Source organism: Doryrhamphus excisus, chromosome 6, assembly GCF_030265055.1.
Source record: "Doryrhamphus excisus isolate RoL2022-K1 chromosome 6, RoL_Dexc_1.0, whole genome shotgun sequence".
Taxonomy (NCBI): Eukaryota; Metazoa; Chordata; class Actinopteri; order Syngnathiformes; family Syngnathidae; genus Doryrhamphus; species Doryrhamphus excisus.
In genome coordinates, this window is record NC_080471.1 from 12562930 (window position 1) to 12587676 (window position 24747).

Below are 24747 nucleotides of genomic sequence, written 5' to 3' on the forward strand. Positions count from 1 at the left end.
TAGTATTTGTTTTTTTTTTGGGGGGGGGGGCATTTCAGGGGAAGATGAGCTTCCCTTGCAGCCTTAGAGCAGTCGCCACTAGTATTAACATATCTAGTGTTGGAAATGCCAGAAACGAGTCACCAGGCTGTTCTGTGTCGTCATAAACAACTAGTCACATAGTAATTAAAGGTAGTTATTTAAAAAATAAAATCGTATACATTATCTTTGAAATGTGGCGTGTTTGTACACATTTACTTTGACTTAATTTTTTTTGCCACTTGTATGTATACTTTAAGTTGATTAAATAAGAATTTACTTTACCAAGGTAATTTTGCCACTTTGACTTGGTTTCTAGTCTCAACTGCACATCCAGTATTTTACAAAAATGACTGATGCTTCCAAAGCAGTACATGTTGGAATTCCCCTCAATTAACCTCAGCTCACCCAGTGGCGGCAGCACTCATGCAACCACTGACAATTGTTTGGCAGAATTATCTGATACAGTACCCCACTATGTTGTCAGCTGTTTAGACAAAAATGGCTGTTGTTATTTTCAGTATAGCAAACTATACAACTAAAGTATGTAATTTCTATAACATCGTCCTTAACATAATAAATATATCTAGACAAAAGGCCAAGAAACAAGGCTTATAATTTATTTATTTACATACATACAAAAACCCAAATAACTCACAAACACGGCCTGTTTGTTTTCTTGCAACATAAACAGATTGAAAGTAGCACATTTTTGTTTTTGAAAATGCGAAAAAGTGAATGAATTAAAAACCAAACCAAAAAAAAATGGTCACATGAATTCACCAACGAGAAGATGAGAATGAGACATTTAAGGCAAATTCAGGAACACACAGATAAAAAGGAATGCCTTCCAATTCATAAAGCGTACATAAATGAGTACGACAATAACTGACTGGAGGCTAAAGAAATATACCACCGCACAATAATCTCGGTTACGTGGAAATAAATGACAATTTGCACTAAATGTTTGAACAAAAATGTAAAAACACTTCCATCAGACAATCAATTTTTAGTTGACATTTAATCTTAATGACCTTGTTCCAGTGAGTATCTCACTGGTCCCAAAAGGGTCTGTGCAAACATTCAATGTATAGCCATACAGTTAACATTTATACATATCTATGCATTTATATTTGTAAAGTTTACTATAGAGGATTTTCCATAAGTAGTCAGCAGTACTCACACGCACATATTTTGTCTCCATGACAAACAGCACTGCTTTTGACTTTTTTTTTTAATTTCCAAAGAACACGACATCGCCCATTTAAGTCAGTCACTGTTAAATATTTACAAACAAAATATTTGAAAATGAATTAAAAGAGCCCTGAAGAGATCACAAAAAAAATAATCAAAAGGAGCCTTACATTTGTGCAGTGGGTCAACTATTATTTTGGGGCTTGAAGTTTAACAGTTTTTGGATGAAAACCCAACATACCACAAGGACAATACATCATTGTTATTTCATCATGCCTTATTAGCACCAGTAGTACAGAGGAACACACATCCCTGCTTTAGGTCCGGTACCCATCTGTGCATGCTCCAAGGCCACTATTAGAACGTTCTCAAAAGAAACATTTGCATACCTCATCACAAGTAGACACTGTGTGTGTGCAAAACCATTGACAAATTAATATGTCACAAATATTTTACTTCCTCCTTTCTCTCGTCCCTGTATTAAAACCATAGTGTGGGACATCAAAGATCCCCTCTGCAGAATCCTGTAGCAGAAACAAGAGCTACAGTATCTCACAGAAATGTGGGGCAAAAACATTGTTATTACACACTGTCAAGGGGCAGTACTATAGAAATGACATTTTACACTAACCAGTCTACATCTTGCATAGTAGTGTAGATTTACTATCCACCGAAAACGAAGCAACACAGCCATTAATGCCTTAATAAAGTGTTTTTGAACTTTGAACTTGAACTAGCTAATTGGCGACTCCAAATTGTCCATAGGTATGAATGTGAGTGTGAATGGTTGTTTGTCTATATGTGCCCTGTGATTGGTTGGCGACCAGTCCAGGGTGTACCCCGCCTCTCGCCCAAAGACAGCTGGGATAGGCTCCAGCACCCCCGCAACCCTCGTGAGGAAAAAGCGGTAGAAAATGAATGAATGAATAATAATGAAATATTCCCTTGAATGTCACTTTTCTAGTATTGTCCCTTGACAAAATCGAATCAAATGGTGCTGGAATGTGCTGCATGTGCTCGTTTTTGGGAGATACTGTAAACCAGAGGACCCGCAAGCTCCAACATCAAAATCCAAGGGTCCTCATCCGCCCCGCTCTCAATCTGCACTCACCCTAAGTGTTTTCCTGCCCTTTGTGTTAATATGAAATGTTATCAAAAGGTATTGACCAAACATTTGCTTTTAACTGTGCTTGATGGTACTGTGAATTGAAGCCATCCACAGAGAGTAAACTTGCAGATTTTGTGCTCGGGTTTCCTATTATTAGCCCCCCTTCTTGAACCCAATACAGTGGAACCTTTAAACTACAACACCCACTGAGGTTGTACAATTCAGACTTGGACTAAATCTTGCATTTGAAATATGTACAATCACAAAACTTTGAAGTGAACATGTTCAGTACAAGCACGCAGACCTCACAGCTAGGAGACCAGGGTTCAATTCCACCCTCGGCCATCTCTGTGTGGAGTTGCATGTTCTCCCCGTACATGCGTGGGTTTTCTCCGAATTCCAAAAACATGCTAGGTTAATTGGCGACTCCAAATTGTCCATAGATATGAATGTGAGTGTGAATGGTTGTTTGTCTATATGTGCCCTGTGATTGGCTGGCGACCAGTCCAGCCTCTCGCCCGAAGACAGCTGGGATAGGCTCCAGCGCCCCCACGACCCTCGTGAGGAAAAGCGGTAGAAAATGAATGAATGAATGAATGAATGAATGAATGAATGTTCAGTACAACAGGCATAAACAATCTTGCTTTGTCTTTGGCTTTTTTGCAACACCTATTCCAAAAAGAAGTAGCAGAAGTTACGTGAGGTACTATCAAGGTTGAAGGGCAGCACTTTGTTTTACTGTGTAACTTCTCTTTGCTCTTGCAAGACATGCAAGGTGCATCCGTGACATGACTTGTGGCTCATTTTTGACGTTGAGCAATAGTAGGGATGATCCCATAAGGCCTTTATGCTGCCGATACTGATCCCGATAATCTGTGAGTGAAAACGGCCAATACCAATACTGATCACATACATGCAGTGTAAATGTTTAAATGTACTACTGGCTGTATTATGGATCACCAAGATTCTTGTGAGAGCTACTTTTACTAAATGAAAATGGCCAAGAGCTACTCATTTTTATAATATTTATTTTCATAGCTTATTTCAAGCCAATATGCTTGTTTTACCAGAACATTAACAATTAAAATGCTGGTATCCACAACTGACGTTTTCTATTTTACACTGAAAAACCTGAATGAAAAGCAGGATTGCCCTCCTCTGTTGGGCCCCTCCAGCCGCATCCACTGCCTTCTGAGCTGCACTATGTTTGGTACCACTGCTGAAACAGATGATCACATCGCGAGCCTCAAACTCACCACACCCTGCTACATGCTCGCGCCCAAATGCCAGACCAATTTAAAGCTTTTAAAAACAGTCACCCCGGTGAGACATTTTTTGAGGAACGTTTTGCAGGGTACAAAACTTATATCACTCTTATAAAGACAGGGCAGGCATGTTTCTTCTGAATGCTGCACCATGGACGGAGCTGATCGGTGGAGGGGATCGGCATTTTAAAGCAAGATGCCATGCTTTTATCACTGATACCAGCCGATACTGATCGATCTGAGCACCCCTCAGCTGTAGTGTTCTATTGTTTGTGCCACATTACAAACATGGGTTGAATTTACACATGTATGAACGTTATTAAATGTTTTACGATGGCAAGAGTTTGACACTGTAACAGACTTTTACATTATTTCCTATGGAAAAAAATCGTCACACGTCTATTTTAGAGGTTCCACTGTATTATTTCCCAGTGCACATGGGTGCAAGTGTGCAATAATGTTGTTTTCACTGACCCATATTGTGCTGTCTTATTGGTTTGGTATTGTTTAAGTGTAACAACGGCAGCCCAGGACAGGAAAGCACTTACAAGACCTCCAAGGGTGGAAAGATGACGGCACAGAAGGAAATTTAAAGACCAAACTGGATGTTTCCTGTGAGGTCAGCAAGACTCCTCCAAAGCATTGACGACCTGCTCCAAAATGTCAGGGCAGTAGTCGGCGATCTGCTGCAAGACACAGTTGGCGTACTCCTGCAGCTCGCCGCTCTCCTTCTCGCACAGCTCCAGCTCCTTCTCCAGCTGAAAAACATAAGACAGGCAAAGGTCAGTCTCAAAAGAGTTCTCAAAGAGAAAATAAAAACAACCAAAATCCATGGCAGTATGGTTTAGACCAGTGGTTTTCAACCGGTATACCTGCGGGAACCACCATCACCACTCAATGACAAGCAGTGACCAAGATTGCAGATGTTTTTAAACTCAAGCTCCTCAATTATCTTATATTGAATGGGAATGTTTGCAACACAGTGAAAGTTACAGTGGTGAGATATTGTCTCTGTTTATTAAGTGCTCTTTTCCAGCAGATATCTGCAGCAAAGACTTCAAGTCCCCACTTAAGTTGCCCATAAACATGGCACAAACATGACTACATGAGATGACTACAATGTGGCCCACTGGGAATCCTTACATTTTGTTACAATAAAATATAAGAATATTGACCATTAAAGTTGTTCAATTTAAGCCATGGGTCTAAAACACGCGGCCTAGTTTGAGGCCCCCGCCTTGATATGAAAGTTTAATGTTGTAAATAAAAAAAAGAGTATAAATGTGACTATAGTCAAAAAAAAAAAAGAAAATTGGAACCAAAGCAAAGTTTTTTTTTTTTTGTTTTTTGTTTTTAATAAATGCGTTTCATTTTTTTTTTTTTTTGGAAAACCTGATGCGGCCCAGTCTCACCCACACCCGAGCTCCAGTGGCCCCCAAGTAAATTGAGTTTGAGACCCCTGATTTAAGCAGGTTCCAATAATAAAGTCAGTGTAAATTAAAATTGTGAATCTTTTTCAATGACATTAAATCAATGAAAAAACAATTTAAAAAAGTAAACAATATTTACATAATAATTATTAACGTCAGATAAGAAAAGCATTGAAGTTGGTATCCATCCATCACTGTCTAAAAATAGGCACCCAGATGTTGACGCAGTCTTTTGCGTTGTGCACATAAGCAGTGACAACATAGTACTCATAATCTTCATCAGATCTTTACAGAGTGGAGCAGAAAAAAAACGAGGACACAGAGAGAACACCGAAAGAGATGGAGAGACAGACGACATGGGTGATGAAGGGTTTATGATGCTGTTCAATTATGACTTTCATAGTTTTCATTCCAAAGAGGACGCTGATGAATGACTTTTCTTGTAGGTTAAATGCCCTATTCTGCACTGTTAAACTAGACGTGTACTGTTCTGCACTGTTTAAATTGCCATGTTGCATCACTGTTTGGTATGTACTGTGTAGAAAACAGCATTTATAATAATAAAAATATTTCTATGTAACGTATTTATGTGCAATAATATTCCCATTTTATGACGTGGACAACTGCGACCTGCACACCGGGGCAGCTTATAGTATACATTATTTACAAATCTCTTTTTTCCTCAAAGTGGGTGTGGCCTATACACCAGTGCAGCTTCCAGACCGGAATTTATGGTAGTTTACTAGTCTCTACCTGTTCCGCCGTCATCTTGTGGAGGCTTTCCTCCCAGTGGTCTGGGTCGCTGTGGTTATAGTGAGCAGGTGGCGTTAGCTGGCTGAGGATGCTGGGGTCGCGGTCGTGGCAGAGGTCGGTCAGGTGTGCAATGTAGAGCTTGAGTTTGCTGCGGTTCTGGCACAGGGCTACAAGAGGGGATATCATCTGTAGTGAGGAAACAAAAATGCAGAATGGTTACACACTTTCACTAATAATGCTTTTGACGGTCTACCTCTCAGCATGGAGCATCGTCAGCAGACATGCAAAGCCATGATGATACATTTGGAGGGGATGGATCTTAAGCCTCTCTTTCTGTTCAGCTTGTGCACGCACACTCACACACGCATGCACACACACCAAACACCATAAAAGCAATGATCAAGCATGCTAACATCTGCAAAAAGATTGCAGGAAAATTATGCAACAGAATCATAAAATACAAGATGATTAATGACAAAAGCATGCCATGGTGCATTGATGACAGAATTAAAGTCTTCTTCTTTTTTTTTTTTTCCAGACAAGCTCACCCTTCAGAACAAAACGGCAGAGAGCGAGAGAGAGGAGGGGGGTGGGCACACTGTTGGCTATGCCCAAATACCCTCCTCATCGTCCTGTTGGGCCATAATGGAAGCCAGGCGCAGCATTAGAGAGGAACATTGGGTTAGTGTGACGAGTATAAACACACACCGTGTTCTTGTTTCATCAGAGAGATTAAGGCAGTTAACAGAATGAAAAACAGAGGACTCAGGGAGGGGTCAGTAGGCTACCTGGTCTGGGGAGGGCTTGTGGTTGGTCTGGTCGGGGGCTGTCTTCAGGTGCTCGTCCTCATAGTTGTCTGCCATCAGCTTCATGCGGTTCTGAGTCTGTCCATGAAAGACAGAAAAATTCTAAAATCTACCATACTGTAATTATAATAGGATCATTTTATAGTATGTAATTGTAATATATTCTATATACACACACACAACATGCATTTACTGTGTGATTGATTTATTACTTTACTATCATTCCAGGTCTAGTTCCCACTAGACATTTTTCTTTTGAAGGAGAAATCTTGTCACATTTTAATCTTGAGATCTTCAGTCGTGAAAAAATTAAATTAATTAAATTAAACATTTTCTGAAAAAAATTATCTTCCTGCTGCTGCCAAACACGTGCAAAAGCAACATACCATCTTCCCATCCTACCTGCTGCTTGAGCTGTTGCACCAGTCGGTCCTTCTCTCGTTTGAGCAGAGACACTTCATCCTGGGTCTTCTTCTTCTTGGAGGAGGACAACTCCAGCAGAGCAATGTTAGCATCCTTCTCACTAATGGCGGCCAGCAGCGCCTCCTGTCTGTTGATTTGGACATAAATAAATGAGCTTGATAAACTGCCTACATTATTCATGGCGCCAGCTGGCAACGACTGATATTTTTTTCTGAGCCTGGAGGTAGTAATCAATAATCAATTAATTGAATCCTTACTTCATCTCCAGCACTTCCTCCAGGTGCTTCCTGCGCTCGGCTCGCAGGGTGGTAAGATGTGCCTCTTTCTCACACAGGGACTGCTGTGTAGATGACAGCTTGGCCCTCATGGACTCCAGCTCCTGCTTCACTTTCTCCATGGCACCCAGCAACTCCTCCATCTTGGAACACACACATACAATTTACAAATAAGCTCTCTCAAAATTTCCACTTATAAAAGGACTGTTGTGGAAATGAAGAAGGTGCGAGTACAGTTGCTTTTAACCATGGTTCATGTTGTAGTTACCTGTTATTTGCTGCTTCTATACAGTCACCAACCACTTTATTAGGTAGGCCAGAAGAATCCAATACAGTTCTCAGTTTTAATGTACTAATTTAACAAGGTTTAGCAACTAAATATTACAAACAGAATTTTTGCTATTGCTCTTGTAGTGGACCATATTACACTCTCCAAGAGTACCTAATATTGTGGCAAATGAATATATGAGTTTGAGAAATTTGACATGACCAAACATATAAATATTTTATTACTATTGTTTGCAATTCCAGGTGACTGATATTTGTTTATACAAGCAAGCAGTAGGTAAACAAAGACTTGACAACTACACGGGCCGGCACTAACAGCAACAAGTCCACCACAATGCAATGCAATGCAACAACAGTAAACCCTCTAAAGCAGGGGTGTCCAAAAAAATTAGTAGAATCAGGGTTCACACTCTTTCCCTGAAAATATCTTCCAGGATGTTTACAGGGCATTTCCAGGACATGGTAATTGAACTCCTACATATGGGGCAAGATCTCACTCCCAACCCAGACTGAGAGCCATGGACTCGGAATTGGACGTACAGTGTCTCATCCCGGAAGCTTCACACTCAGGTGCACACCTCCCCAGTAAACGCAGTAAACCCAGTAAAAGGTCACAGCCTGATGAGGCCAACAGGACCACATCGTCTACAAATAGCAGAGACGAACTGGACATCTTAATGCCGTGGCTGTGCCTAGAAATTCTGTCCATATAAATAATGAACAGAATCGGTGACAAATGGCAGCCCTGGCGGAGGCTTCGCCACTGGGGAGTGTTTTGACTACCCCACATATGTACCTCAACTACGGTGATGGAACTGTCCATGTTCATGTCCTCAGACTCTTTCCCTTTTTGAGGCGTCGGAACCCCTCCGACCAAAAATCATGCTCCATGGCCTAACCAAACTCTTCCCACACCCGAGTTTTTGCCTAGACCACTGCCAGAGCCATATGCCAATTGGCCTTCGGTAACTGTCAGCTGCTTCAGGAGCCCCACAAGCCATCCATGCACAATATGGCTAAAGATACAATAAATCAAGTGAGCACCGTTCTTTCTTTGTGAAGAGACGCACCTCCCAAGCACAAGCCTATCCATCACTTGGAAGGTCAAAAGCTGCAGTTGGATACACAAGTCATAGTTTCTCCTTTGTGGTTGGCATTTGTGACGTGTAACTTCTTTTTACCCTTGGAGGGATGTCAGAATTGACCACGCATCCGTCACCGGTCATCCAAGGCTGCGTAATAATACAGTGGGTATAGTTCTATTACACTTGTGGTGATGAAATTAAACGCAGTCAGCATAAATACATGGAGAATTAGTAAAGTACAGTTTTAAAGTACAATGTTTTATGATGGCAAAGTTTTAACCCTGGAACGGATTATTTAAGATTTGCACAAAGCCTGTTTCTAAACTAGGGTCCCTTGTGTTCGAACTTATATTGCAAATCCCACTCTTACGTCAAAGTGCTTCAAACCTCTTGAGTTTTTTTAGCCAGCAATGTGTGCAGAGATGTTGCTGTCTCCTGTGATCAGTCCCTTCTGAGTGGGAGTGTCACACACACACTCTCACACACACGCACACGGACGCACACGGCTCATACCTTAGACCACTTTAAGTGGGCGAGGTTGGACTCATGCATTGCTTTGTGTGAGTACTTCTGACAGGCGGTGAGTAGCAGAAAAAGAGAAGAAGAAGGGAGAAGAAAAAAATGACGAAGAAGAACTGAGAGTGAGGAGGGGGTGACCAGCAAAAAGGAGGGACTGACAAAAAAAAAGTATGATGACCAAGACGCCTGGGATGGTGGCATGGTGCTTCATGCGTGTACCTGTTTCTCCTGCAGGGACCTGGCAGCCTCCTCCTGAGCGAGCACCATCTCTCGCTCAGCCGTGATCTGAACGCTCTCTCTCAGGGCCTCCTCCAGCTCCTCTATACGCTCGGACTTCTGACGCAATGAGTCCTTCAAAACAGTAATTTACTCAAATGAAACAAAGCATGTTTCAGTGTGTCGGTAAATACATGACTTCTTACCTTCACATGCAGCGAGCTTTCTGACATGTTGTCCTCACGTTTTTTGGCTTCCTCCATCAGCCGCGCATTCTTGCTTTTCTCCACCTGTTCCTTATGCTTCAGAGATGCCACCTTTTTCGTCTGGTCCTTCATCTGCCTGTAGGGGCCACCAGAGAGACATAGGACACAGTCAAACGCATAACGCATACATAACGGGAGCATCGCTTACTGTGGTGCACAAAGACATATATTGCGGATGGTCCTCAGGTTACTACACACTATGGTTAAGAACGTGCGGCACTAAATTAATTAAAATGTAATTACATATTTGATTAATAGTCTTTTGTTTGTGTATAGCCCATTTCTGTCAGATCTACAAAGGTCCCCTTTAATTAAAGTCAATATGTGTACTAACAAACATGTACAATACAAGATTGATGTCATTTAATAATATTACCTTAATTGGTTAAACTGGAGCCACAATAACTGTTAAATATATTTATACATAGACAGCAAATTAAGTGTAGACACAAAGAGATGCCAGCTAAAGTTAAAAGAATGAGGGAAAAAAACATTTGACTTGGAAAATTAGGGTAAAAAAATGAAGAAAATTAAAGCAAAACGGAGACAAAAAGCGAAAAAGACTGAGAAAGTGAATACTAACCTGGAGGCCAGACTGTGAGAGTCAAAGATTTCCATTGAAAAAAAGCAAGCAAGCATGAAGAGAGAATGAATATACATTAAGAGGAAAGATGCTTAACTTCACTAATTTGTGGTTACAAATCCATAACTGTTCGGTTAAATTTGTCTTATTTGAGAATATATTGTTAAAAATAAGCATCACTGAACATGACAAAGAGCAAATTGCAAAGAGCATAGCAATTCTTATTGCAATTATGATGATCAAGTTTGACATACCTATGACATGCATTACATGACATTAGGCGGTTACATTTAGACACTACTACTGAAATGACTGTAACAAGAGAAGAACAGGGAAAACACTGCTTATCAACCTAATCTGATAAGCTCCTTTAAATATGGAAAATCTAATGGAGGAGAGTTGATAAAGCATCTCCACAGCCTTTTCAAGTGCTGGATGGCTTAAGTCTAAAAGAACTTGATAGTTAAATATGGAACCTTTTCAACGCCTAAGACGCATTTACAAAGGTAAGCCCCCTCAAAGAAGATATACAGTACAGGATGTAACATTAATACGTCTATTGTACGTCAATAGAGTAACCAAAATATTACTGCTCTCAGTGTGATATCACACAGTTCTACCCCACCGTGTTTCCACCCACCTCTCCAGCTCGTTGATCTTCTTGTCTTTGTCATTCTTTTCATTTTCCATCTCCCGGAGGATCTCCAGCAAACGATCCACCTCGGCTTGCGCTTTTCCAGAATCCTCTTTGTGGCGGGCCACTTCCTGTTCAAGGCTCTTAATGCGCTCTGCCAGCTCAGTGTTGGCTTGAGCCTCCAGAGCTGCATTCTGAGCCTGGGAGAAAAATGGGGAATGTTTGTGTTTTCATTGTGGGTTGGCTATGTTATAATTATGTGAAACAGTATCATCCAACAAACATTTTTCCATTTCGTGTACATCTTACTCTCTTAAGTTGGTTCTCCAGTTTGAGACATTCCTCCCTCTTCTGCTCCAGGGCAATCTCCAGACTTTTGAGCTTAGAGTCTTTCTTCAGGCCTGAGGAGGCCAGGGATGATGCATGCTCCTTCAGGTCCAGCAGAGACGTCTGTGCACACAAAGACACAAAGCAAATCCACTTTATTAAACTTCATGAGTCATGACTCATCACAAAAGAAACATTTAATTTATTTTTATTGCACCAAAAGAATTTCCCTCCCCTCCTTTGTTTTTTATGCTTGTTTCTCACCTCCCTGTCTGACAGGTCTCCCTGCAGTAAGCTCAGTCTCTCCTTCAGCTCTTTCAGCTCCTTTTTGGTACAATCGAGCTCCTCCGTCTTCTCTCGGTCGTCTCGGTCTCGTTGTTCTTTCAGTCGCTCAATGATGCGCTCCTACCAGGATGGCAGAGGGGAAGAAAAAAAACAAGAGCGCCGATACCCATGTATGAAAATCAGTCACACAGAGCTGTCTAATGTCAAGGTGATACATTTGTAATTGTTTAAAATTAGACCACATATATACCAGAGTTTCCCATTTTAGACTTTTATTTATTCAATTGCAGGAGTGAGCCGGGCATGTATCAGAGCTTAGGTGTTTATTTTATTCATGCACAATTCTAGTAACACTAATAATTTTTTAATATTAAACAATATTATGTACAATATATTTGAAGCATTTTTGCATCACTAAATAATAAAACGTAACTTATTATCATTTATTATTGTCACTCATTCAAGATGTCCGTCACTTTCTTTATCTTTGTTCTGGACGCTACAGAGAATACATTCATTCTTAAAACTTTTTGTCCAACTCCTCGAAAACACTTTTCTCCCTCCTTCAGCGAGACAGGATCTCCATCTCGTTATTTTTCTTTGTTTTTTGTATTGCTAAGTGTTTTTTGTTTTTAACATTTTGCTGCGGAATGCCTTAAATGTCTAAACATCGGCTTTTCAGATACCATGTCTGCTGTGTAGTGTTGTGGTACAAGTATCAGTCATCATAAACGTAATTAAACCACTACTATCGTTTCTGAAGGAAAAAGAGGAGGCGTCTATTTAAGGTGCAGAGCTAAAATAAATCAAATAGACGACACTGTGTCAAGAGTAGAGGCCATTATTTGAGGAAGGACTGTTGCTGTCAAAATGAAAGCTAGCACCTGTTTAATGGGGATATGAGCTTACTTTTTCTGCAAGAGACTCCTCCAGTGTGGTGAGGGCAGTGTCTGTGTTCGAGGTATCAGCCTGCAAGGACTTGACCCTCTCCTTCAGGCTGCTCATCTGCTTCTCCTTATCCCTCAGCTGCTCCTGTAGATTCTCAATCTGCAGAGCAAACCATCAGCTACTGGACTAGCAGTTTTTACAAGTATGCACAAAGAAAGACTCTCAGCCCCAAATCACCTTCTTCTGCAGGACATTGACTTTGCGCTCCTTCACCTCCAGCATGTCTTTGAGATCGTGGATTTCTCCACTGAGTGTTCCCTTCTCCTCTGAGACTTCTTGGATCTGCTTGCTCTTCTTATTCAGAGTGGCTTCTTTCTCTTCCAGGCGCAGACGCAAGGCATCCACCTGACCAGGAAGGACACACAACTTATACAGCCTATAATTGTAATGTTCACACAATGGTGTTAACTATATACTGTATGACCAAAGGATGCTTGTATTATAGTACCATACTGACCCCAAACTAAGCCAACCACTCTTTTTGTAAATATTTTGCTCTGCTTGTTGAGAAGAGCAATATGTTCATTCATGTTAGAGTCTCTAATAGCACTGGAAAGTCTCTTGATTCCTCACTAGCCATTTTTTTCCAAAAAGGCAATCTAGAGGGGTCTGAATACTTGCTAAATATATCGACAGTCGCTAAGCTGGCAACACTGATCCCCCTGCTATGTCTTCTTTGGTAGACCTGGTGTGTATGAGATTTATTAGAAGCTGAGTTACGATGCTTTTTACTGCAGAGAGTTGGAACAACAAGCCATACAGTCCATTATAATCTATATTTTTAAAAAGCTCCAAACCTATTCATAGCTGTCCAAATTGATTTTTTTAAATAAAAGAATGTATGGGAAACATTGATTTATTATATTTCTTAGCTGCTGAACAGTTATTTGATGACTGATTCAGTGATCACCATCATCTCATCTTAAAATTAACTCCTCCTCTGTGGTTTGCTCATTTGCTAACCATATTTGATCCACATTGAATGTTAATGTTTAATGCAGGTGTGCACATTCTAAAAATACAGTTAATGAATAAAACCACAACTGCGACCGATCCAGGGTGTACCCTGCCTCTCACCTGAAGTCAGCTGGGATAGGTTCCAGCATACAATATGCTATGTAGTCCTCAGTAGAAAAAGTCTGGACATCCCTGTTTTAATGGCTGCCAAACAAGATTTATCCTCTTGCCATATTTTCAATCAGTTCATAGCTTTTAAGACGGCTGACCACAAGTGATAGCAATGATACCGTACAGCCGCTAACATGTTTCTGCTCTACCTCTGTCTGTAAAATGGCAGCTCTCTGCTCCTTGGCAGTGAGTGACTCCTTGAGGACTTCAATATGCTGTTTGCTGTCTGAAAACTGATTGGTCAGCGTCTCCAGCTTGGTCTGCAAGCCAAGCAGCTCTGTGTCCTTCCTGGAGAGGTCCTGCTTCACCTGCTCCATCTGAAATAAAAGAAGAGTGGTGGAAAATGCACATGGAACTCAATTGAACTCACACTGAATGTATCTATTCAAGTGTCTCCATTTGTTCGACCTTGTTTTTCATGAACTTCGTGTGGCTGCGGTAGACCTCCATCTGCTTCATCTCCTCCTGGCGTTCCTCACAGCTCAGAAGCCCGTTGGACTTCATCACAAGAAGTTCCTCCTCCATGTCCCTCAAGCTACGCTCCATGGAGTTGATCTTGGCATCCTGAGGGGGTGTTGATGAACTTTGGTTCAACATTAACAACATTAATAATAACACAAGATTTCAATTAGGGGCTTCACCTTCATATCAATGACTGTCTGCAAAGCCTTAGTTTTGGTGGACTCTGGTGTTCCCTCATATCTGCGGTGTAGCTCCTGTAGATGAAGAGATGCACTTCAAAATGTAAATACACTATAAAAATATACATGTAGTCCAGTATGTACCTCAGGTACAAAAGTGCATACAGTAATGTTTAAATAGTAGTGGTCGAATAAATGTCCATAATAATACAGTGAATGGAAAAACAACAGAATGCAGTAGAGTTAGTATGGTGCATGTTTCCAATAATATATAGCATATTTAGTCATATAGCAGGGCTGTGCGCTTAGCTTTTTCACTAGCAGCACAGGTGCTCAATGTGAAATGTCTTCAATTTTATTATTAAACTCCTCCTACACGCCTGAGGTTTTTCTTGTTACTTGCTTTTTTGTTTAATTTTTCCACTTTTATTTAAAATTTTCTTCCTACAATGTGCCGTTTATGGGCTCATTAAAAAATGTGGTCTATAATGGCCTCTGCTCTAATAGATGCTATGCCTCAATTAATGCCGAGTACAAATTATCACTTCACATCCAAGATGCTTGCTACGACCCAGTATTTTTTTAACACTGACTCAAGTGAAGCATATCTATTCATCTAAATATTTATCAATGTGTATAATGTATATATTGTCAGATAGTTCAAATATTAATATTTAGAATTGAAAAATATTTATTAAAATGTGTTCATATCTGGAAAAACTAAAATAAATAATATACATATATTTAAAATAATCATATAAAATATATAAATATAACCCCCTACACCCAAGAAACACTCCACCCCTAATAGCTTCCTGGTACTCATTGCAGTTGAGTTATACAGTCCCGCAGCACAAATCTGAGTCCCTTAATGTTGAATTTCCACACAGTCAAAATGAAACCATCACCTCTCTCAATGCAGTGATCTCCCTGTCTCGCTGATCCAGTAGGCTTTCCAGGTGATGCCTATGCATCTCTGCATCGGCCAGCCTCCTGGTGCGTTCCTGGTCCTCCTCTGACGCCTTAGCAGATGGACCTGAGATGGTAAACAGTATAATGTTACATAATTACTAATCTAAGTTCCAAGGTACAAGTCTAAAACCTACATGCACTAATAAGTAGTTGAGGGGAAATATTCTCAGGAGTCATGGAAGAGCAAATATGACGTTTGCCGTTTTGACAGCTAGCAATGAAATTTCTCGACAAGAAGCTGAATGACTAGACAAGTGCTTCCCTTTGCCAGTCGTCCATAAATATCTTCAATACGCTTGCCAGCAAACAAATCTTAGCTGCATCAAGAAGGTTCTAACACTCTGCCACTCACCTTTGCTCTGCAGCATCTCCAGGAGCTTCTTAATGGATTCGTCTCGGGCGCCCAGGGTTTGCTTCTGCGTGTCAATCCTCAGCTCCATCTCCTCCAAGGTTTTCCTGAGCAAAAAGAGCTCTTTGGCCTGTCTGTCATGCTCGCACTGGAGGCGCCTGAAGTTCTCTTCAGTAGGTTCAGACGAAAGGGCCAGGTCCCGGCCTTGACTGGCAGGGTCTTGCTGGAGCAGTTGGTTCAGGTCTCGTTGGATCCTCAGCTCATCCTGAAGAGCCTGTACTGTCATCTGGAGATGCTGGGAGGGGGAAAAATATGCAAACGTGCATCTGTGTGAATTTTCATGTTTTCTCCATGGGTTTTCTCTGGGTACTGTGGTTTCCTACCACATTCCAAAAACAGGTTATGTTAATTGGCGAGTCTAAATTGTCCACATGTATGAATGTGACTGTGAATGATTGTCTGTATGTGCCCTGCAACTGAGCAATACAAAATAGGCTGAGATAGGCTCCAACCCAGCAACCCGAGTGAGGATATGCGGCATTAAAGATGGGATGGATGGATGGGTTCTTCTGACGCAAGGTCCAAAGCCACGTTCACACATACAAACATACTTTCAACCCCCTCCCCCTTTCATCTGTATCCACACAAAAACTTAATGGGTTCCATGGCTCTTGTGCCACCCCTACAATGTTTCAAGTTGAATATAACTTGTTCAAGGAGGCTTGGAAAATTTTGATTTGTTTGTATTTCAAACATGGCCACAAATCATTTGAGGTTCTTTTGTGATTGATGGCTATATAATGGTAATGGTTTTATTTCATTTGAACATGCATCAGATTACAATTGAGTGCATCACATAATCAGTTCACAGTTCCACATGTCCAAAAGGGGTAGGAAGAAGCAAAGCTTATTAAATCCTACCCCTCCATCTGGTACTTTTACAATCAGTAACTGTTACATTTGTTCACTTCCTGCTTTCCATAATACAGTTACATTTTTTTTTGTTTTGTTTTTTTAATAATGCACCTCGTACCGAAGTACAAGGTGATATGACCATACAATGACATAATGGGTACCATAGTAACTGTCAATATAGTGATATATAAAGCACATCATGACTGGTTCAAGACTCATCCTTGTATTTAGCAAACATCAACTGCTTGTATATAAATAAACTTGACTTGACGTAGTTTCACATTTTTACAAATAATGTTAAATTGAATGTATCTGTTCCAACATCAAACTATCACCCTTAACCAGTATAGCCTTTATTCAAATGTACAAGCAATGTTTGACGTATGTCTTTGACATTTTTAACTGTCACGCATGTGTAAAAATAAGTTAGCAAACCAAACCACGTCATCGAGTCCCACCTGTGCCCCTGCAAATACATTTTGCTTGATGGTGGTCATACTGTATGTTTCAACCAAACCTACTCAAATTTTACACACATGTGACTCCAATCTGGGGCGGCACAGCGGTCGAGTGGTTAGCGCGCAGACCTCACAGCTAGGAGACCAGGGTTCCATTGCACCCTCGGCCATCTCTGTGTGGAGTTTGCATGTTCTCCCCGTGCATGCGTGGGTTTTCTCCGGGTACTCCGGTTTCCTCCCACATTCCAAAAAACATGCTAGGTTAATTGGTGACTCCAAATTGTCCATAGGTATGAACGTGAGTGTGAATGGTTGTTTGTCTATATGTGCCCTGTGATTGGCTGGCGACCAGTCCAGGGTGTACCCCGCCTCTCGCCCGAAGACAGCTGGGATAGGCTTCAGCACCCCTCGCGACCCTCGTGAGGAAAAAGCAGTAGAAAATGAATGAATGAATGAATGACTCCAATCTGCCAAAGGTGCCACATTTTGTGGTGATTGAGCTAAAGACCCTAAAGTTATAGCAGCCCGTTTGTACAGCACATTGAGCTGTGTAGGAAATTTCAATTCAATTCGGCATTCAAACTTGGGGTTACACCACCATGTGGCGTATTTGTCAGAAATAACAGCACAGACAACATAGCACAGGTCATGTTTTAACAAATGTTCACCCTTTTGTGTGCAGGACGGTTAGCTTACACAAATACAGTAGTGAAAATGAGGACGTTTTCTGCACCAGCATGCATGACATTTTGTACCATATTAGCGTGTACTTTCAGAAAAATTACATTTTTTGTAAGTATTCAACTGCGACTGAGCTTTACAGGTCCAACTAGCTTATGTAAACTGGTTATGTAGTTTTAACATAGACCTGTTAAGTGCCTAACTAGCCAACAAATGGCTTGGTGGGGTAATATTAAGGGGCATAGCAACCCCCTCCCAGTGACAGCATTTGTGAGTAGTGTTACATTGCACACCGAGAGCAATACAAGTACTGAAATACAATCGGGCCAGTGTAGCGTTGCATTGTTTGTGGTATTTGACGCCAGGCAGAGCTTTGCTGCGAGGGCCATAAAGCGAGGCAGCTCTGAAGCGACTGTGAGCATTTTCACAAGGCAGAACAAAGAGATAAGTCTGCCTTCTTTTCTCCCCCTCGCACTACTCCCCTCATCCCTTCCTACATTCTCATCCTCGCAGCCTCCTTATCTCCTGTCTCCAATACTTTCGCCTCTCTTCACGCTAACCCTCCTTTTCTATCACCTTCCTTCTTCTCTTCCCTGTGACTGTGGCTGAGTCACTGCTGTGACGGCGCCTATCCCCGCCCGCCCACCGAGCAACAAACACACACATGTACCAGCATATGCACACAAGTAGGATCACACAACCACATTGTCTCATTTGTCTGCACTCACATTGTCACTAACTTTCTCCTAGTCAACGAGTGTTGGTTTTAGAGAAAACCTAAACTAAAGTCCAAATCTGCAGCCCAGGTTTGTAAAAATATGTATTCTTTGTATGTATGTATAAAACAATATATTTTATATAATACATATATTTGCTTAACATGGGCATTGGACTACATTTCACTGATCAAGGATGGGGAAAACGGACTCCTCATTCAATGAATAATCAAATGTCTTTTTTTAAACAGATAGAATCCCTCTCTGAATGTTCTGAACTCCTGTTTCAATTACAGTATTTACAGCCTCTGCTGGCTGCAGTGACTTAATACACCCAAAATAGTCAGTTAATCAACAATCACGTCCACACAATAGACAGAATATCTGACATAATTCTAATATTGATGACCACAAAATAGCAGTTTCGTTAGACTGGCATTATTGTTGGGAAAATATTGCAGTCTTGTCAGTTTTGGGGAGAGAGTACTATGAAAAATGCGTTAAAGGGGACCTACTATGCTCATTTTTCAACCCTTTGTATTGAGTTGTGGTCTCCTATAGAGCAGCTACACACAATAACGCACAGAAAACTTTTTAGATTTTGCAGAACACGAGAATACAACATTCTAACTACATTTATAGGTCAGAAAAGTGGAAAAGCCTAATAGGTGCCCTTTAAGAACATAGAAAAGATATTGACAATGAGAAATGGATTGAAAAGAAAACAGAATGGAAAACATAAGTGTAAACAAATGCTGCTGTTCAATGGCAGCATAACAGAGGGCATAATTAGTGGAGTGCTAGTTTACATGTGAAAGCACATATCTTTAAATTACAGCACCCAATCATTAGCCCGCCACAAGTCGGGCATTACTGGAATTAGTCCACAACGATTCTGTGACTCAGCGGGGGAAAATTACAGAGATATGCCCTTTCATTAAGCATCTCATTAGAACAAAGATTGCTGCCTCACTTAAATTTAACCTCATAGAAGAGATAGAACTGATATAATTCTACAACTGGACTGCAAGGTTTAAATAAGGGATCTTTAACTACGACAAATCATTGTGAAATATGCAACATATACCCTCACCAGCCACTAAATTAGTAACATTAAATTAACACAATCCAATTTCACTCACCTGAGCCTCATCTTGAATCACACGGTATTGCTCCTTCCACACGGAAATCTTTGACACTTCATCTTTGCGGAGCGCTCGCTCTTTTTTCAACTCCGGGCTCCAAAACGTCTTGATGGAATTCATGGAAGAGCTCAGCTTGCTCTCTTTGACTTCTACTTCCCGCCGCAACAACTCGTTTTCTCTTAGCACCTAAGACATGGAGATACAAACTTGTATGAGCACAACTTCTTTATCAAAAGGTTCTATCAATGTTCCTGTCGAACCATTTTTTGCTGTGTACCAGATGATCGTTGGTGTTATACCACTGCATCATTGTGCGGTTCACCCCCATTTTGTACTACCCGTACACTGTATCACCAAAAAGTGACGTTAAGCGGCATAGAAAATTGATGGATAGCTAGAAATCAAGGTCAAAATCACCAAACTGCCCCATAAACATGGAATTACACAGATATTGACATATTGTGAATGAAATGCTGGAATTGTGAGAAGAAGAACATTTGTGTGCTGAAACATTTTCCCGGAGAACTGCTCTTTATTACGGCATGTCCTCACAAACACTAACCAGGCTTCTCCTGAAATAAGTCCGCAAAAACACTCTTCACCGAGCGTGACCTCATATACAGCAAAGGCCTGTGTCTACTGGCTGAGTTAGCCTAGTTTAGCTTACATTGATAACACAATTGCGAGCACAAATTAGATAATTTGTTGGGGATTCTGCAGCAATGAAGTTAGAAAAATACTTGGCAAAATTGTCCAATGATGTATTGCATCAATAAATGTAAGGATTTTAGCATTTATTCACTGACACACAATCTATAGCAGGGGTCTCAAACACGCGGCCTGCAGGCCAAATGTGGCCCGCAGGACAGTAGTTTGAGGCCCCCGCCTTGGTATGAAAGTTTAATGTTAATGCGGCCCGCGCAAGCTTGATATTGATGCTGTATGGTATCATGTACCCAGAAAATTTTTTTGATTAATTTTCATGTTAAAGGTTAAATAACTGTCAATAGTTATCCTCCCTATCCGTGTGGAAGTGGCAAGTTTTTGGCTATTTAAGTTTAAAGGAAATAACTTGAAGGCTACCGTTTAGGTCGCTAGCTCTCTAGTTTGCGAGTTAGCATGTGTCTCAAGACCCTGCAGTTGCGCAATATGTTGTAAATAAATAGAGTATAAATGTGACTATAGTCGTGTTTTGTCATGTCTACAGGGCTCTAATAATGCTTTGTTCATTTTAATCTGAAAAAAATAATTTGTCTACCCACCAACTATATGTGGTTTCTTAAGTTTTTATTATTTGCCGTTTTATTACTATTATTACATTAATTTATTTATTACTGATTGATTGATTTTCTTTATTCTTGATTTGTTTATTTATTTTTCATCTTATTTTGTGTAGAAAAATAAAAAGTAAGATATTTGAGAACAGTGGAATGTTTCATCAGAGCTTTTCTTGTAGAAAATTGGAACCAAAGCGAAGTTTGTTTTTAATAAACGCGTTTTTTGGGGGGGAAAACCTGATGCGGCCCAGTCTCACCCAGACCCGAGCTCCAGTGGCCCCCAAGTAAATTGAGTTTGAGACCCCTGATCTATTGTGTAAAAAGAAAAACTGAATTTAAAAAAAAATACTTTGAACCAGAAAAAATGGAATTTAGGTTAGTCAGATATCACAAAGATTAAAAAAATTACCTCTTTAAGTTGTGCCTGAAGGTCAAGTATGGTGTTGTCCCTGGCCTGTCTTAAAGAATGAGGTACAGTTGACGCCATGTGGTGGTCCCCAAAAGCCAACGCATCCCCCGCCATCAGGCCTGCAGGTAGCACAGCGCTTGAAGGCACCGAGGTGGAGATGTTAGGAGTGCTAGCCGCCACCACTCCGCTACTGCTGCTCCTCGATCCGTAGGTTACCCTCTGCCTCCCCATGGTGGTCATGGCCGTGCCTACATTTTTGGGAAGGTGCTCGCTCCCACCACCCATGGCCACCTCATTGTCACTCAGGTACATGGGTCCTGAAGTGGCGTAAGCTGCATTGAGGGACTGGATGTTCTCCATGGAGAGCGTCTTACCTCCTGCGCCTCCAGTACCACCTCCACTTCCTCCGGTGCTGTTTGTGCGGCGGTGGCCCATACGGGGGGAGCGCGGGAGCCGAGGGGAGCGACCTGACCCCTGATTACCGCGACCGCCTGCATCCCTGCCACCACTGTGGTTGGCATCCCCTCTGCCAACAGAGCGGGCGCTACCATACATGTTGAATAGAGGGCTCTTAGGGCTGGCAGCAAAGGAGGTGTAGATAGCCGGGGGGGGCTGTGTTAATAATCTTGCTGATTTGTGCTTGTGATTGTGGCAAGCCTGCTCAGCTGGAGACGCAAAGCACAATGTTCATGATCAAATAAGTCTCTCCACGTTCACAGCGACAGGCGGCATCCACAGATGTCCCTTTTCCAACGGAGCCCATGCAGCTGCTGTCTCTAAATATGATGCCAATCTGTAGAGAATAAACAAAGCTTTCCTGTAAATAGTGTGCAAATACACACTCGCCGACCACAACGGTTTTAGACATATAGAGGGGTAAAAATTCCACAATACAGTCGCTGTTTAATACAGAATTGTAATGCATGATATGTGTGCGTGCATGTGTGTCTAATATTTAGGATTTCCCAGAATGCCACCCCTCTGGATGTAAGTTTTATATATTATTTAGTCCACACACAGTAACTGCATGATGGTCAGCATCCAGCAGCTTTATCTACCTCTGCGTGTGCTTTAAAATGTTTGTGTGAAACTAATGCACTTTGCATTTGTCATACTGTTCACAATGAACTCATCTGCGGTATAAATGATGGATGAGCAACTGTTTGCATGTATACAAAAGAAATAGCGACCATTTTATTTTACGCTCATGCACTCTGTTAAGTTAACGTGTTAATTACATCGATCACATAAACATTACTTTGTGATGTCATATGACATGAGTCAGCTGACATTAAGATACCCTCCTGATTTGCTCTTGCTCACCCAGTAGCTAAGATTCCGTACTGAACAGACGTCTCAAGCCACACACAAAGATCTAACTTTCATCTTCATTATTTCTATTAGGGATAAACTAACTCAGCAGTAAGATTCCTAAGATCTGTTCACTTGTTGAGGCTAATTACGTAGATAAAAAGTCAACTGTTTGATGGCTTACTGTGCGTCCTCCACTATAGAAATGTGTTTCCTACAATTCCATTTGTGACAATCAGTGTCAACCTTGTCAATCAATAGTTAATCATTAGTATGTTAGTGAAGGCAAATTTTGTTCAAGAGTCATGCATTTAAGCAAACATATAAAAGCTCTGTTGTGTATTAGCCTGGAATTATGTCAGCCTATGTACACCGTGCAATACTTTTTAATTGTCTTTACCACTGTTAATACATAAAATGAATGTGAACATAGGCAGGAAAATATTAGGAAAGCAACTTTGGAATTTATTCTTCACCTATTATACTGTTTCTACCGTCATATCCATTTGGATGGGAGATGATATAGAATTAGTGTTTCATGTTGTAGTAGTATAATAGCAGATTTTGTTGAGTACATCCCCACAATGTACAGTAAACCCCTCAGCCTGCGTGGCCTTTGCTAGCGGCTAACGTTACGTCAACCTACTGGCTAACGGTGAATGCTAACCATTCTACCTTGAAATATGCAACATTTGTTCCCATTGAAGAGCTAACCATTGGCGGCGTGTCATTTTTCTTTCAAATAAGAGAGCCAGATGTTGCGTTTAATGGTAATAATAACACTGTTGTCTTGTTTGCTGTGCTGACGTTTACGTGTAAAAACTAGCAAATGAAGGGAGGGAAAGGGGGATTGTCCACAGTGGACGAGGGAGAAAAAAACTCCCTCTTGGAACAAATGGATTAAAAAACAGCGAAACACTAGCCTGTCACTTAGTTAGGTAACATTATTTGACCAATTTCAACATACAGTTCAAAATTTAATTTTAAGAATCAGGAAAATGCCAAAGACACAGTGCAAGGGTCCGCCGTGGTGGAGACACCCAGAATCGAATTTTCTTCCTCCTTTACGGAACACTATTAGAGCTATAACTACACTTTTTTAATCATTGAGGGGTTCACATACCTGTCATTCCAGTAAACAGGCGTTCAATGTGATATATGGCGGCTGGTCTCTTGCATCGGTGGTGAAACCAGCAGAACCTCCTTTTTTTCCTCCTCGCTTTGGCTACCAACACAATAGTGGTGAGAACCTCTGCAATAACCTAGCATTCTTGTCGTCTGCTTTTGTTCAAATCAGTATCGCTGCCCAATAAGACACCTTATTGGCCAATAAATGCCACAAAATGTGTGATTTTTTTAGTGCTAGTAAATCGATAGGTGTCTGTTTGATTTTCCCATCTTTTTTTGCCCAGCAGGAGCAGCTAGGGCGCCTCAGTGACGTCATCAAACCTACTCTGCGCGTTCACGGTACTCTTCCTCGCCACGCTGATGTTTCAACTTGCGCGGTCACGAGCAGCAGGAGGACACAACATTAGGTACACTTGCACTGGTTAGTCCAATGGACACCCTCATTTGCCAATATACCCATTAAATATGCGTATAATATTGGTCATTTTTCAACGAAGACAGTCCTTTTCCTGCTGAAAACATTTTGTTCACCTTAAGTCAGTAATACTGGTAAAATATACAGCATATATATCGTACTGTTTTAAAAGACAACTTTTATGTCTTCACTGATGCTTCACTGATAACGTTTTTTCGTCAAACTGAGATTTTGCACTTTGTTTGGCCTTCCTTGAACATGTCATTGCTGGTGCGCATGAAATGACACTTATCTATACTTCTACACAGTGACGCCAATTCCCTCTGTTCATTGATCATCTTATATTAAGCTATCATTCATTACTGGTGAGTACATAAACATTTCATAATGTAAAGTGTAGGCATATTGAAGAGAGATGGGGGAGGGTTCTGGAGCTGATGCAAATAAATAAATAAATAATAATTAAATAAATAAATAAGTTTCGCTTATTGCAAATGTGGATCCAAAATCAATTATTTGCCATTCATCGGTGGTCACAAATGTAACCAAAAAGTGGGAATCTACTGTACTAGTAATGCTGGAGGTACTTGACATGTTTAAACAAATTCAGTGTAAAAAATAAGTAGTTAAAGTAGTTTAAAATGATTAAAAGTACTGCTGATTTCGTCAATCCCCCGCCTCTACTAGGAGTGGATGTTGAGAATGTATTTGAGACACCGAAAGGGTACACCGGACTATTTCCTCCTGGCTGCGCACCTCTTCCACCGCCAGCTCTCAGC

General features: G+C 41.0%; 1 protein-coding gene across 6 annotated transcripts; it reads right to left on the reverse strand.

Moving 5' to 3' along the window:
- Window positions 1-632: 632 nt before the first annotated feature.
- LOC131131379 (ELKS/Rab6-interacting/CAST family member 1-like) lies at window positions 633-23868 on the reverse strand. 6 transcript variants are annotated; one of them, XM_058076051.1, is made up of 22 exons: window positions 23549-23868; window positions 21115-21907; window positions 19426-19614; window positions 15517-15808; window positions 15101-15228; window positions 14193-14267; window positions 13960-14115; window positions 13701-13868; window positions 12601-12768; window positions 12385-12522; window positions 11455-11595; window positions 11173-11313; window positions 10870-11063; window positions 10230-10241; window positions 9587-9722; window positions 9384-9515; window positions 9159-9215; window positions 7255-7415; window positions 6977-7124; window positions 6557-6652; window positions 5769-5954; window positions 633-4343 (listed from the first exon to the last, which is right to left on the reverse strand). In XM_058076051.1, exons 2-22 carry the CDS (start codon window positions 21667-21669, stop codon window positions 4206-4208), a joined length of 3411 nt encoding a protein of 1136 aa, XP_057932034.1. In that variant the 5' UTR covers window positions 21670-21907; window positions 23549-23868; the 3' UTR covers window positions 633-4205. The 6 variants fall into 6 exon arrangements, 4 of the variants coding, with proteins under 4 accessions (XP_057932034.1, XP_057932035.1, XP_057932036.1 ...); XM_058076052.1 differs by lacking the exon at window positions 10230-10241; XM_058076053.1 differs by lacking the exon at window positions 9159-9215.
- Between the last annotated feature and the right edge of the window lie 879 nt (window positions 23869-24747).

What these genes read in the sequence shown, in the direction of transcription:
- LOC131131379 (XM_058076051.1), bottom strand. Translation starts at nt 21,669, where the DNA reads ATGTATGGTAGCGCCCGCTCTGTTGGCAGAGGGGATGCCAACCACAGT. An exon ending in AGACAGTCATTGATATGAAG is followed by an intron (nt 14,116 to 14,192) that starts GTGAAGCCCCTA and finishes ACACCCCCTCAG; the next exon opens with GATGCCAAGATCAACTCCAT. An exon ending in ACAAGATGACGGCGGAACAG is followed by an intron (nt 4,344 to 5,768) that starts GTAGAGACTAGT and finishes TATGTTTTTCAG; the next exon opens with CTGGAGAAGGAGCTGGAGCT.